At 33.9% G+C, this 13,879-nt stretch overlaps 1 protein-coding gene across 1 annotated transcript; it reads right to left on the bottom strand.

The window, feature by feature from the left end:
* Positions 1 to 6,030: 6,030 nt before the first annotated feature.
* On the bottom strand, positions 6,031 to 12,026 carry LOC133183767 (uncharacterized). The gene is made up of 3 exons (XM_061318676.1): positions 11,795 to 12,026; positions 6,465 to 6,620; positions 6,031 to 6,306 (listed from the first exon to the last, which is right to left on the bottom strand). The coding sequence occupies exons 1-3, from the start codon at positions 11,973 to 11,975 to the stop codon at positions 6,155 to 6,157; spliced, it is 489 nt and encodes a 162-aa protein (XP_061174660.1). The 5' UTR covers positions 11,976 to 12,026; the 3' UTR covers positions 6,031 to 6,154.
* Positions 12,027 to 13,879: the final 1,853 nt, after the last annotated feature.

A 13,879-nucleotide genomic window follows, 5' to 3' on the forward strand; every position in this document is an offset into this window, starting at 1 on the left:
TTCATGATCATCAACTTTACACGTGTACAGAAGCATATCGACCGAACACGAAGTGCTCGGTCGATATGCTTTTCTGCGAAGTCGATATATCTATGGATTGACTGAATGAAAAGGCTACATTTTTTAATATTATTCTTGTACAGAGATTGACAAAACTTTGAAAATAATGGGAACAAACTATGAGTTTTCTCTCGTCCTTTTAATACATAGAGATCAAAATAAATTAAGTTGTTTAGTGTAATTGTGTTTCATTTATACTGATAAAGAAATTTACGGAATTTACCAATTTTAAAGGCTACAGTTTTTTAATTATCTTTTGTAAGAATTTATGAAAAACATATTCTATATCTTTTAATATAAAATAAACCCTTATTCAAGGGATTATAACTTCTGATCAATTATTACAGAACATCACAATCGGAACTTAGAAGCTGATTCAGAAGTATAATTAGATATTAGCAATTAATTTAAGTGTTCTGAGAAAAACATTGGGATTTCTTTCTTGTTCATCTTCTAACTTCTTAATGATTTGTTGCCCACATTATATTCAAAATGCCAAATGCATGGACTATACACGATATTTATGGCAATCTAAGAAGTTTTGATTTCTTTTTTCATTCTAATTTTGGAAAACTTCAGCTTATTCTATACTCCATTTCTACGGAGCATGACCGAGGAGTGCCCAGTAGAGTTGGAACAGGTTATTCAATGTATTACTCATAAAAAAAAAATGAAGTGTGAATATATTTTGAACAGTGAGTGATCATGCTCAAAAGTCCATTTGAAAAAAAAATAAAATTGTGAGCAGAGTCAACACAGATCACTAAAAACCAGACCCAAAGCAAAGTTTTTCGAGGAGGGGGGGGGGGCTGTAAAAAAGGACAACTAACAAAAATTTAACTGCCAAACTTGAAAACCCTATTTCTGGAGTGGGGATATATTGTTGAAACCTTTCAGAACATTTTTTCAAATGCTGGAATTTGTCAGTGTTCAAGCATACTCTTATTACAGCAACAAAAAGTGTATGTGAGAAGGGGGAGTAAAAGCAGCTTCCTAATGAAAATTTACATAGTCTACATCAAAGACCCCCCCCCCCCGTACAACAGGCCTGTAAACAGCAGTGGGATTAAGTGCAATAGAGAAAAAAGCATACCCTGTCGAACGGTCACACCCGCCGTGTACCCCTTGTCATGATCGGATGACCGAAGAAATCCGTAGACAATTCAGTGTGAAAATAATGACCTAACAATTTGTATGAAAGACGTCAGTCAACATTCGACTTAACGACAAATTGTATTTGTAAACAAGGTCATAGTATCGACCATAGAATTTGCAAAATGTTGACTTTAAAAAAGATTATTGATATCCTTGTATCACAAACTTATTTGTCAATAGCCTGCTTCGTTTCAGAAATGTTCATGCACAGAACATGCTAATGCGTATCAAATCAACTGGGAAACATAAACTCATTATGCAGTTGATAATGGTATTTTGCTTCGATCAGAAATAAGGGAAGCAGACGACAGAAAAGCTGAAATCACGTTTATCATTTTATCCTCATGTGAAGTTGTTTTTCTCTTTTTCTAGTAAAATATCCAAACATGAAGTAGATGCGTCAATTTCTGTTGAGTCTTTTATTTGAGTTCAACGAGATTTATCGAATCAACGTAGAAATGAAAATTTACGAAGATTGTAAATTGACATATCGTCGATCTTAAATGTTGAACTGAAAATCACAAGAGACTTCTTTTTTCATATAGAAGTTTTCGAATGAATTTTGCAGAATTCAATTTTAATTAAAAATTTAAGAATACAGAGACAGATCTGTTAATAATGGGGAACAATTAGAAAACATGGAAATTCCAACAGATTGTTGAAATACCTGGTCTCCATGAACTAATAAATCTAATTCTTCTGCTTCTACTTAAAGTTCAAAAGTTACATTCAGGTTGAACGATCTTTACGTAATAGCATGTGAACAAGATTGAGAAGGAACAGTACAATCAACTCAGCTCTGACTTGAAGACTACTTTACTCAATTCGCCGATCAACAATCGATTAACAGTGTGTTGGTATGGCTAAGTTGATGATATAATTGAAGTGATTTAATCTTTATTTTACATATACGTGTATAAGAAAATACCCCCCCCCCCCCCAAAAAAAAATAGACTTTATTTAATAATAGTATTTATTTACTGGGATTTATTTATCTGTTCATTTTATTAGGTCACCTGAGTCACTCAGGTGACCTATTGCTATCTGTTTTCGTCCGTCGTCGTCCGTCGTCCGTCGTGCGTCGTGTGTTAACATTTGAACATTTTCAGCTTCTTCTCTGAAACCGCTGAACCAATTTCAGCCAATTTTTGCATGTGGCATCTATGTGTGAAGGGGAACAAAATTTGTGAATTTCATGGTCCCTGCCCCCCTGGGGCCTGAGGGGTGGGGCTAAAACCATCAAAATTAATGCAATCTTTAAAAATCTTCTTCTTTACTCCTGGACATCAAGCAGTCAAACTGTTGACATGATTGTAATAAGCATTGAGCCCTCTACCAAATTTGTGAAATTCATGGCCCCAGGGTCAGGGGTTCTGGTGATAGGGCGGGGCTATATAGATCATATAGTGAAAGTGCATTATTTCTTTGAAAATCTTCTTCTCTACTCCTGGGTATTATTGAAACAAATTGAATACATAGTTATGATAAGCAAGGGTGACTCTACCAAAATTGTGAAATTCATGGCCCCAGGGTTAGGGGTTCTGGTGCTGGGGGGGGGGGGGGCTCTATAGATCATATAGTGAAAGTGCATTATTTCTTTGAAAATCTTCTTCTATACTCCTGGGTATTATTTAAACAAATTAAATACATAGTTATGATAAGCAAGAGTAACTCTACCAAAATTGTGAATTTCATGGCCCCTGGGTCAGGGGTTCTGATGTTAGGGCGGGGCTCTATTTATTATATAGTGAAAATGCATTAATGCTTTAAAAATCTTCTTCTCTGCTTCTGGGTATTATTTAAACAAACTAAGTACATTATTATGATAAGCAAGGACACCTCTTCCAAAATTGTGAAAGTCATAGCCCCAGGGACAGGGGTTCTTGTGCTAGGGTGGGGCTATATATCTCCTACAGTGAAGGTGAATTATTTCTTTGAAAATCTTCTTCTCTGCCCCTGGGTACTATTTAAACAAACTATGTACATTGTTATGATATGCAAGGATGCCTCTTCTAAAATTGTGAATTTCATGGCCCCAGGGTCAAGGGTCCTGGTCAAAAGGTGGGGGGGGGGGGCTCTATTGATTATATAGTGAAAAATCAAAATTTCTTTGAAAATATTCTTTTCTGCTTCTGGTTAAAAAGCAAAGAAGCTAAGTATATAGTTATGATGAGCAAGAGTGCTTCTTTCAGAGTAGTGAATTGCATGACCCCTGGGTCAGATGTGCTGGTATAAGGGTGGGGCTGTTGATAATGTAGTGAAAATGCATTAATTCTATTAAATAATCCTGTCTGCTCCTTAATGTTAAGCAGTTAAACAAAGTGATAACTTATGATGAGCAAACTTGAAACTTCTGGTCCCAGGGTGAGAGGCTCTGGTGTTTCTCAGTGGTGAAGGGGGGGGGGGGGAGGGGCTCTATTGATAATATAGTGAATCTGTAGTGAAAATGCATTATTTCTTTAAAAATCTTCTCTGCACTTGGGCATATCATTAACAGTTGTAATAAGGTAGGGTATTTTTACCAGATTTTTGAACATATGGACCATTTGGTCAAGTGTTCTGGTCCTAGCCAGGGCTCAATTAATTTGCATTCTACTGAGAGGAGTTATTCCCCTTTGCCGTTTACTTTTGATAATTAATCATTGTAAATAATGTACTTGAAAAATTAATAGAATAAGAGAATTATGCAAGAATTTTTATTGTATAATACAAAAAGTATTTTCATAGTTTTAATGATCATGTGGACTTGTAAGTAATAGATAAATAAAAATGAGACAAAAATAACTTGTCTTATTAAATGTTCATCAAAGACCAAGAGAGGCCAATGTAAGAGATTACAACAAGGAATTAAAATAGTACAAAAGCACTGACAGTTTGTTAATATACTGTATGGTGATAGTGATAAATGGGGAACAGATTAGAACCTAATCTATGAACTGTTAATGAATAGTAGACTAATTATTTTGTTGATCCTGATCACCCTATTTTTCTTGCTTTTGGGCAACAAAGCTTCACCTTTCATTTCATTTTAATACTCTATGGATCCTCTAAATTGTTGTATTCTACTCAGGTGACCGTTAAGGCCCTTGGGCCTCTTGTATTTATTTCAATGAATAATTAATGTTTATTGAATAACAAATCCACAAACTATGTCAATTAATAATATAAACAGCATTGTGAACACGATTTATGATTTGAAAATTTACAGTAAATCGGAAGAGCAAAACAAAAAAAAAAATCACAAAACAACGGTACATTACAGTAGATGTTCTGCCAGTCACCTGCTGTGTAAATGTTCAGTAATGTTCAGTACTGCTAACGAGTCTGTCAGATAAGGGATGCTGCAAATCGATCTGACTCATTGTGGTTCATCTGCTCTTAAGAATTCAGGATGTGTTTTTCTTTATATATTTGTTTTTTTTCCCTGGAAAAACTCCCTTCATTTAAGCAATGAAGGACTTCTTATTGCCATGGTGTATGTAAAATAAGATTTTTCAGCCTAGAGCATCTCACTACGCAAGGTATTCACTTGCTTACACGTACATGTATATGTGCGATTTAGGACTTACATGTTCAGCTATAATGAGTATGCTTCCTTGTACATGGTCTTTCTACTCATATTTTTTTTCATAAAACTATTTTTTAAACTAATTTTCTTAAACAGTTTATCATTATAAAGTTACGTAAATTGCACTTCATCGACATATATATATATATATATATATATATATATATATATATATATATATATATATATATATATATATATATATATATATATAATTGCAAGAAATTTGAGAAAAATACTGAAATCTTAACACATGATCCACTTCCTCCCATGGACAACTGCATTTTATATGAAAATTGTTATCTTATTATTTTTGCTAAAGAAATTTAGAAATACGCGAGGGGATAACAAGTTCATTTTTAAAGAAACATTGCATAGTTATAATCTTTAAATCTACAAAAGCATTAAAAATACATAAAATAATGTATTTCGTAGATCTTAAATATTATTTCAGAAAAATAAAATCTTTAAATGATTTCAATCCCTATAAAAAGCGTCCAGTTAAATGCTGTCAAAAGAGTACAATTACTGTAAGTTTTCCCCTTATCAAATTTCTGAGGATAAAAGAATTCTGAAATACTGATGACCACAACATTATTTCATTAATGTTTCTGTGTCGCCTGCAGAGCAGTGCGACACGTAGGGACCACTTTATCCGGCATTTGTCTGTCTGTCACATCTTATTTATTTAGAACTGTAAGGGGCAAAGATTTGATTTCTTGGTCATTTACTGCTTCGCACAATTGAATTAATTATTTCATGGAGTGTCCCCTTCATGGAAAAAATATACCTCGTTGCAAGTGTCTGATTTACTGAGTTGCTACGGGTTGTAAACCACCTTGATAAACAGGAAGCAAATCTCGGAACTCTTCTGCAAAGTCATAGAACCTGTACATATCTGTTAATAGCGGTTGAGGCTATCTGGTACTAGTAGTTAATAGCATCAGTCGAAGAAAGAATCGGTAAATGTATATATTGGTTAGATTATCGACGGGTTTTTCCATTTACCCGATCATGACAATGAGCAGAAGCACACGACAAGGTGACCGGTCGACAGGGGAAACTTACTCCTCCATGGCACCTGATCCCACCTCCGATGTTTTTTTTAGAGGTCCTTGTTAGCTCTCTCCCGATATTTATTGTTCCAATGGACTTTTGAGCTGATTATTGTTCGTTATCTCCCTATTTCATCACATACTTCATGTAATATATTGGAAGAAGACCTAAATTATATCTTTAACCCAGAATATACAGATGTAGAGAGACATGGGGATTTATTTACACCCTTTCATTTTAGGAAGAACACAAATACTATCAATTCACCTAGAACATAAAAATGTTTTTGGTTTTTACTTTCATTTTTATTTTATGTTACACTTGAGTGAGTAAGAGGCCTGCACAAAACTGTAGAATGCACGCTGCAGCTGCTAAGAAAGCTGACCACTGGATCTTTGGGCTGACAGACGTATGGGATTCGTCCAGCTTACCATAAAACATTACCAAACACAGGGATATAACAAACACTGAAAAAACATGCACAACAATATTATGAAGTAAAAAGGTGGAAGCACCATTAGTACATGTACAGTTTCAAGGCTAATTACAATAAATAACGCTTTTAAATTTTTATGTCAGCTATTAGACAAGAAATGAAACTTTTTTTTTCATCCTGAAAACTGACCTGATATAATACAAAGTGCAGACACAGTCAGCTGTTTATGGTATTTCCATGATTTTGGGATGCTGGTATCAAACTTCTTAGAGGTAAGAAGAATCAATGAACCTACCATCCCAGACCAACCAAAAAGACCCAAAGCTTGAAGAACGTGGTACCATACTGAAATAAGAGTTTCTTTTACACTTTTTATGATTAAATGTGTATATCATCGAGTTTAATCGCAATCTATTATAAATACTTTTTTCGTGTTATGGGTCGGTACATGTAATTACGGGCACCATTACTAGAAAACTAAACTGTAAGAAAAACAACATTTTCATAGGAAAAATACAAGGTAAGTGTTCAGAAAATTGACAATGTGCTGTGTATCAGGAAATTTATGCAATAAAGAGAGCAACATCAACGCCTCTGTAGATCACTAATTTTCGACCCCACTCTATTTAAATGACAATTATGTTTACATAAGAGTTTTTAATCTGAACAATATACATTATGGAACCTTTCATTAGCCAAGTGGGTCGTTTTCCTTTATATGTATCAGTATATTGTCGAATGATTTCATATTGGGCAAAGCTTTATTCAGGCCTGCAAAATAAAATTTTTAGTGTATTATACAAATGTATGTTTAAACTGTAATGTGATAGAAATTTAACAAATCCATGGTTAGACTGTATACATTTAATATGTGTGGTTTATCAAATGTATGGTATGAACAGGTTGTCAATTTAAATTATAAATGGATAACCACGATTGTAAAACAAATATTACAATACATGTATCAGTTTATTCAAAAATGGTCCATTGATGTAAATAATTCCTAATGAGAAATTTACAAAATCTCCGAACAAAATTTTGGATTTGAAAATTTTATTGATAAGTTATCTCCCAAATTTAGAAAAAAAAATACTTTTAAAATTTCGTACTGCAAATCATCACCTACCAGTAGAAACCGGAAGATGGTATGGTATACCACTTTCCGAAAGAATCCGTACACTCTGTAATAATTCTCAAAATGCTGACGAATTCCAGGGGCGTAGCTTCCATTGTGGCAATGAGGCAACTGCCTCACTAGATTTTTCACCACCACCACCTCATCCCATAATCAACAACACATTGCAGATAATTCGTAAAAATTAATGGCATTTCTTTTAACATTTTAAACAGTTCTATAATGTTGAATTGAAGTTTTAAAGAAAGAAGAAAAGTTTAATAAGATGCGCTTTCACCTTTAAATGTTTCAAAAGTTTTAGTAAACATATTAATTAACTCTTTTACATTCTTTTACAATATGTAGTATCATGCTGAAGTCTTAAATAAAGAAACTAGTACAGCAAATGAAATTTCATTGCATTTTAAAACCCAAAACTCCATTTTCTGTCGGAGTGCCCCCCCCCCTCCCATGACACCACCCGGAACCTGCTGGGGGCTCAAGGTTGCCCAAGACCTCTCGCTGCTACATGTATGGTTTTGCCTCACTAGAATTTAAAGTCAAGCTACGCCCCTGAATTCCATTACATCCTAGAATGTAAAGCTTTAGATAATGTAAGAAAAAAAATACCAACGCAATTTTTATTCTTGTAGGCTAAATGTTGTAAAATTCATGGAATTAGGCCTAATGTCAAATAAGAACAAAAAAAAAAATACCCTGAAAAAAAACGTTGTTTATTTTAAAAATTTATGATGCTGTCTGTCCTCCTTGATATATTTCCTTCTCTCTGTTTTCTTTTTAATATTTATACCTATTTTCTGTCATCTTTATGTATTGTATACGTGAATGTACCTCTGACCAAATTATATATAATGTATATATGTTATTAATGACCCCCATGTATTTTGGTTTGGGAGTATAAATTAAACTTGAACTTGGTCTATCGCCTAAAGGACATAATATTAAAAAATAAAATTATTTCATCCTAAGACCGACAGCGAAGTGCACAGCATTGGGTTAATTAGAGAGGGCGAAGAGCCCCCCCACCCCACCCCCCACCCCCACCCCCCCGAAAAAAAATCTGAAGTTACATATGTGTATGTTCATAACTGTAAAGGGAAAAAAGTTACGATTTACGAGGGTTGTCCATTAAGTTCGTAGACAAATGCTATAATTTTCTTAATAATGACCACACTGCCAAATGTGTACGATATTTTCCATGATATGCTCGAAATTGCTAAGTCTTCCTTTGATTGTTTTCATACGTTTTTTGAATAAAAAGACCTCATAATGGCTGAGATCTAGCGAATAAAGGGGGGGGGCTTTGCTTTGTAAACCTTTTTTTCTTCAAAATTTTATTTATTTTTCTATGCTTATTTGCAGCAGCGTTGTCAGGTACAGAAAAATACCATGAGGACCGATATTTGGACTTGCTTTGCAGGAAATCTGCTTAACTTTCTTGAGAGAAACTTTAACATAAAGGTTGCCATTGACAGGTCTTCCTTTGGCTGTGTGTACATGTTTTACTGAACCTCTTGAATAAAAGGAAAATTTACAAAACATATTTGGAGCCTTTGCTTCTCTTTGCAATAATAGGACGTACGACAGGTTCCTCTTTGATTCCATATTTTATTCTTGATCTTCCTTTTTGGCTATAAGAAACTACCCATGTTACGACATCTATCACTCAAGTTTACCAACTCTTCTTTTTTGTAAAAATTCTTCATTTTTAAAATAGACAATTGGGCCATTTAACGTGTGTTTTCTCTTATAAAAGCATTTGTATATAGGAAATAAGGCGCCCATCTGATAGAATTAGTGTTAGATTTATTTCATTTGCGACGATGAAATGTTTAGTGTTTTAGCAATATCTATCAAAGTGAATCTAACATTTTCAGATATCGTGTTGCTCAAAACATTGACATTTTTTGTGCCCCTACAGATTTCGATTGACCAGTTTGACTGCAATCTTTTACTTGTACTTTTTTTACTTTTGAATTTCCGAATCCATCTGAAAACTATAAAGCGTGAAAGACTAGTCTTTCTACATATAAAAATCATATCTTTAATATTGGCTTTTCAGCTATTTATGTAAATGTTTTCACGCCCTCATTCTCATCTTCTTGGTAGAGACAATTTTTAAGCAATAATCAGCTCAGTGTAGTGACCATGCTCACTTTAAAGGTGATTTCCTTTGCGAGAACAATAGGAAAAAGCATAGGGTTTTTTGTGATTAGGGGTTCCTTAATAGAACTTTTCAACTGTTAAAAAATAAATTTAAATACTTCTACATTTATTATGATAAACTGTATGTTGCATTACTTACTGAATGACCCTTGTAGATTTATAAGAAGGTCATGAATAGATACATCGTATCAGTAGTTTTTCACTCTTGTAGTGTCTCATAAATAGTACACATCCTTCAAAATTCGTATATACCAATTTCAAATCATCAAACTAAATATATTCTAATAATTTCCCATTGTTTGAATAATTATTTTGTCTCTGACGTTGTTTAAACCATATAAAAACATGATTTTACAATTGGATGTTTTCGGATGGCCGATGTCCCTAGCTCTTTCTGTCAATTTTTGAAACACACATCTTGCACTTTTTTTCTTAATATTTTCACTAAACAATACTAAATTATCAGAAAATGACGACAACCGCATTTTTTGAGACACATTTAATTTTAATAAATTTTGGCTTGTTTTATGACGAAGATAATCATTTTACTCAGAAAACTTTTTTTTCATGCACACTATCTGCAACCTTTAGAGACCTCGATTTTTACAAAAATATAAGGTTCACACAAACAAAACCAAGCTATCCTGACTCGGATTTTCATAACAAATATTTTGGTATACAATACACACCCAGTTTGACAAAAACATCATTGTTCACGAACTTCATGGACAACCTTCCTATACAAAAGTGTACATCAAAATACCCGTACGTTGAAATACATTTATTCATCAAATAGGAAATGGTATTCTTGCAATTCCAGCATTATATGGATTATTCTTGACTTCAGGCAATCAATATTACTGGATAAATGATTTCCTTAATCTTTGTTTTTTTTATAGAACAGACCTGCTATCGGCTACCTGATACAATATACTACTGAAATTGTCAATAACTTGTTTCAGAAAATCTTCACTAACCTCGGAAATAAAGAAGAATGGTTTTGTTTGTGGGCAAAAAAAAAAAAAAAAAAAAAAAAAAAAAAAAACTAGTGGAAATCGTCGATCAGCAAGAATTTAATACACTTCAATTTCTGAGGCTAATAAAGGCGAGAATCCCTTAGCCAGTAAAGAGGAAACTTTTAGTGGTAAAATAAGCAAATTAATTCAGAGAAATATGGTCCCCGCTTTTGGGGTCTTATAATTGCAATTGTTTTGTTTATCCTGTCTTGTCTGTCCGTCATACTACAGTAAAATTTATATTTTTGAAATAATGTAATCTGGTACAAAAGTTACGGCCAAGATTGACGTTTTTTGAAAATCAAATTTCGAAGTCAGAAGAGATCAAAAGTCATAGTACATTTGGAAAGTTCTTGGAAACCTCCGAAAGGTCTTGTCACAAGCAATGCATATGTGAATTTTAAAAACTCTATGAATCTTCTCTCATTTCGAAGTTATTTCCAGGGTTAAAATATTTGATTGGCAGGTCAACCTTCAAGGTCAATATTATGAGGTCAAAATACATAGTATATTCGGAAAGGTCTTGTCACATGCAAATGCAGATGTGAAATATGAAAGCCTTATCTTTCATTATTCAAAAATCAAAAGTTTTGAGATATTTAGCTTAAAGTTTTTGTGACAGACGGACAGACGAATTTGATTTCAATGTCCCAGCGCTACCGCGAAGCGGCGGCAAACATTTTTGTTAATAAATTACTTCGATAGACCTCTACAGGCTTTTTCCCCCCACACCGTCTTTACTCACAGTAAAATTAGAAGAAGGGGACTCAAATCACAACTCTATGACAAACAGATAAGAATGAAAAGCAAAAAAAAAAAAAACAAACAAACAAACAAAACAAAACAAAAACAAAAAAAATGATGATGAGAAATTTCACATAATTTGATAATTATTACTAAAAGGGTTTGTGGGGAAGGTAGTGGGGCCAGCTGCCGAATTGTGAGCTTATATATAAAAGGTAACATTTTACTCGTAAAATCCTTAAAATTCTTGAGCTTGTGGAGGCTTAAAATTCGCCCCCTGGTGCTTTGTGCTTTGCCCTATAGCTACATGTACCTGAGGCCTTAGGGCGGCCCCAATACCTCCTTCTTCTCAAACTAATTAATCCTTGGTCTAAAGTCAATTTGTAATTGCACTTCATCTTCTGTAAAACCTAATTATATGTTCTAATGGACTACATTTTATAATTGTCATTCCATACCTGGTTCCTCCGTAAAGAATGCTGGAATAATTTGGCACGACAGGTAATCGCAGTATCTTGCTACCCACAAACCATAGGACACATCAGGTAATTGGAACCACGAATGACTGAAACAGGCTAGGCTGTACAGAACATTGGCTGTAATTAGAAGTAGGATCGATATCCGCTCGTATATTAACATTAGAAGAGTGGATCTTGACTAACATACCCATCAAAAACAAACATGAATAAAATATTACTGTTGTACAGTGTTGGTAAAATATATTTACTCTGAGTCAAAGTATTTTGTGCTTGGCAGCGGCCGATCACAGTTGATTCCACCTGACGCATCATTTACGCGCACATGACGCGACTGATAGTTTATTTATAATACTATGCGCTGATAGCTACATGTAAATATTGTATCGTGTTTTGAATGGACGATTCTTTTAATCGTTTACTTTGAATTCGTGGTGTATGAACTATGTGCGCAAGAATTTTATTGACTAAATGGAACTGCATATTAACAATTAACAATCACTAACAATAGTGATTTCCATTCACATGTCGACACGATATATCCCAGTGAGCTTGTAATAAAAGATACCACAGAGTCTGACACATCTGTTTCATATTTGGATATTTTACTAGAAAAAGACGTTAATGGTAATCTAACAACAAAGCTTTATGATAAACGTGATGACTTTAACTTTTCAATCGTCAACTTCCCTTACTTATGCAGCAATAATTATATACCCTTATAACCTGCATATGGGGTGTATATCTCTCAGTTGATTCGATACGCAAGAGCATGCTTTACGTATGAACAATTTCTAAAACGAGGTAAGTTATTGACAAACAAGTTGATGACACAAGAATATCAACAGTGTCGTTTAAAGTCATCATTTCGTAAGTTCTATGGCCGATGCAATGACCTTGTCAGCAAATACAATCTATCATTAAGTCATATGCTGACTGACGTTTTTTCATACTAATTAGACCATTATTTACATTCTGAATTGTCGACAGATTATTGAGTTAATAACCGATTCTGACAAGGAGCACATGGCGGGTGTGACCAGTTGGCAGAAGATGCTCACTCCTCCATGGCACCTGATCCCTACTCTGATGTTTTAAGTTTGAGTACTGTTCGTTATCTCCATATTTCATGTCCATCTTTTCCTTTCCTATCAGGGAATCATTGTCGTTTCAAGTAAAACAAACTTTTACTTAAATTACTTTTAGTATTTTGTTTTATTCGTTTATAAGTTGATATTTTGTATATACGCCACAACTTTGACATCTGAATATTACATATTTTCGGTATGAAAAATGAACTGACATACATGGCTGTAGGAAAAGGGGAGGTATAGTGTTTGGATAAAGAGTGTGCATTCAGAGCATCTTTTTGTCCTTGACCCTTTTAGTATAAAATGGATACGCTCTTTTTGTTCAGCTTAGTTTTAACAAAGTTATATAACTATCGATTCCGCATGAATAATCGCTGATATCACTTGTTCAAAATTGACATCACTAATTCGAAAAAAAAGATGTTACCTCAAAGAATCTATATTTCGGGTAAGTGATTACTTAAGTTCAAACTGGTGATTCGATTATATTATCATGGGGTACTCCAGGCTGTAACAATTGTAGGCTTTGCTATAGCCTTATTATGCGGTGTCCAATTCACTGTCATGAATTTCCATCTTAAAGGTGTGTTCAAAGTCGACAGCTTGAAATGCAGTCCCTGAAAATACATTTTTTCCATGCTTCTTAATATTCTACTTTAGGCATTAAGCATTTGACATCATGACGTTTCCAATGTGCTATTCTAAATGCAGACATAAATATACTTTACCTGACATCAGTAATTCCATTATCTACAACCAGACACACTTTTTGAACAAGCTATCAAATGAAATAATATGCATGGCGCATAGTAAATATAGTTCCTGCACATATACTAGTAGTAATGTACTTCTCTTTTCGATGTATATATACACCACTACAAACTCATATCTTGTAATTGTCAATGTGTCCAGGCACGAAGTATCGTTTTTGAAAGGGGGGGGGGGGCAGAAAAAAAAGAACACTTAATGAAAATAA

Source organism: Saccostrea echinata, unplaced genomic scaffold (genome assembly GCF_033153115.1).
Source record: "Saccostrea echinata isolate AGI-Se365-2 ecotype Australia unplaced genomic scaffold, CSIRO_AGI_Sech_v1 ptg000009l, whole genome shotgun sequence".
Taxonomy (NCBI): domain Eukaryota; kingdom Metazoa; phylum Mollusca; class Bivalvia; order Ostreida; family Ostreidae; genus Saccostrea; species Saccostrea echinata.

Excerpts from the sequence above, each read along its gene's own strand:
- LOC133183767 (XM_061318676.1), bottom strand. The coding sequence starts at position 11,975 with ATGTTAATATACGAGCGGATATCGATCCTACTTCTAATTACAGCCAAT. Across the intron at positions 6,621-11,794 it reads ATTCTTTACGGAGGAACCAG|TATGGTACCACGTTCTTCAA; the intron begins GTATGGAATGAC and ends CTCTTATTTCAG. Across the intron at positions 6,307-6,464 it reads TGCACTTTGTATTATATCAG|TGTTTGTTATATCCCTGTGT; the intron begins GTCAGTTTTCAG and ends ATGTTTTTTCAG.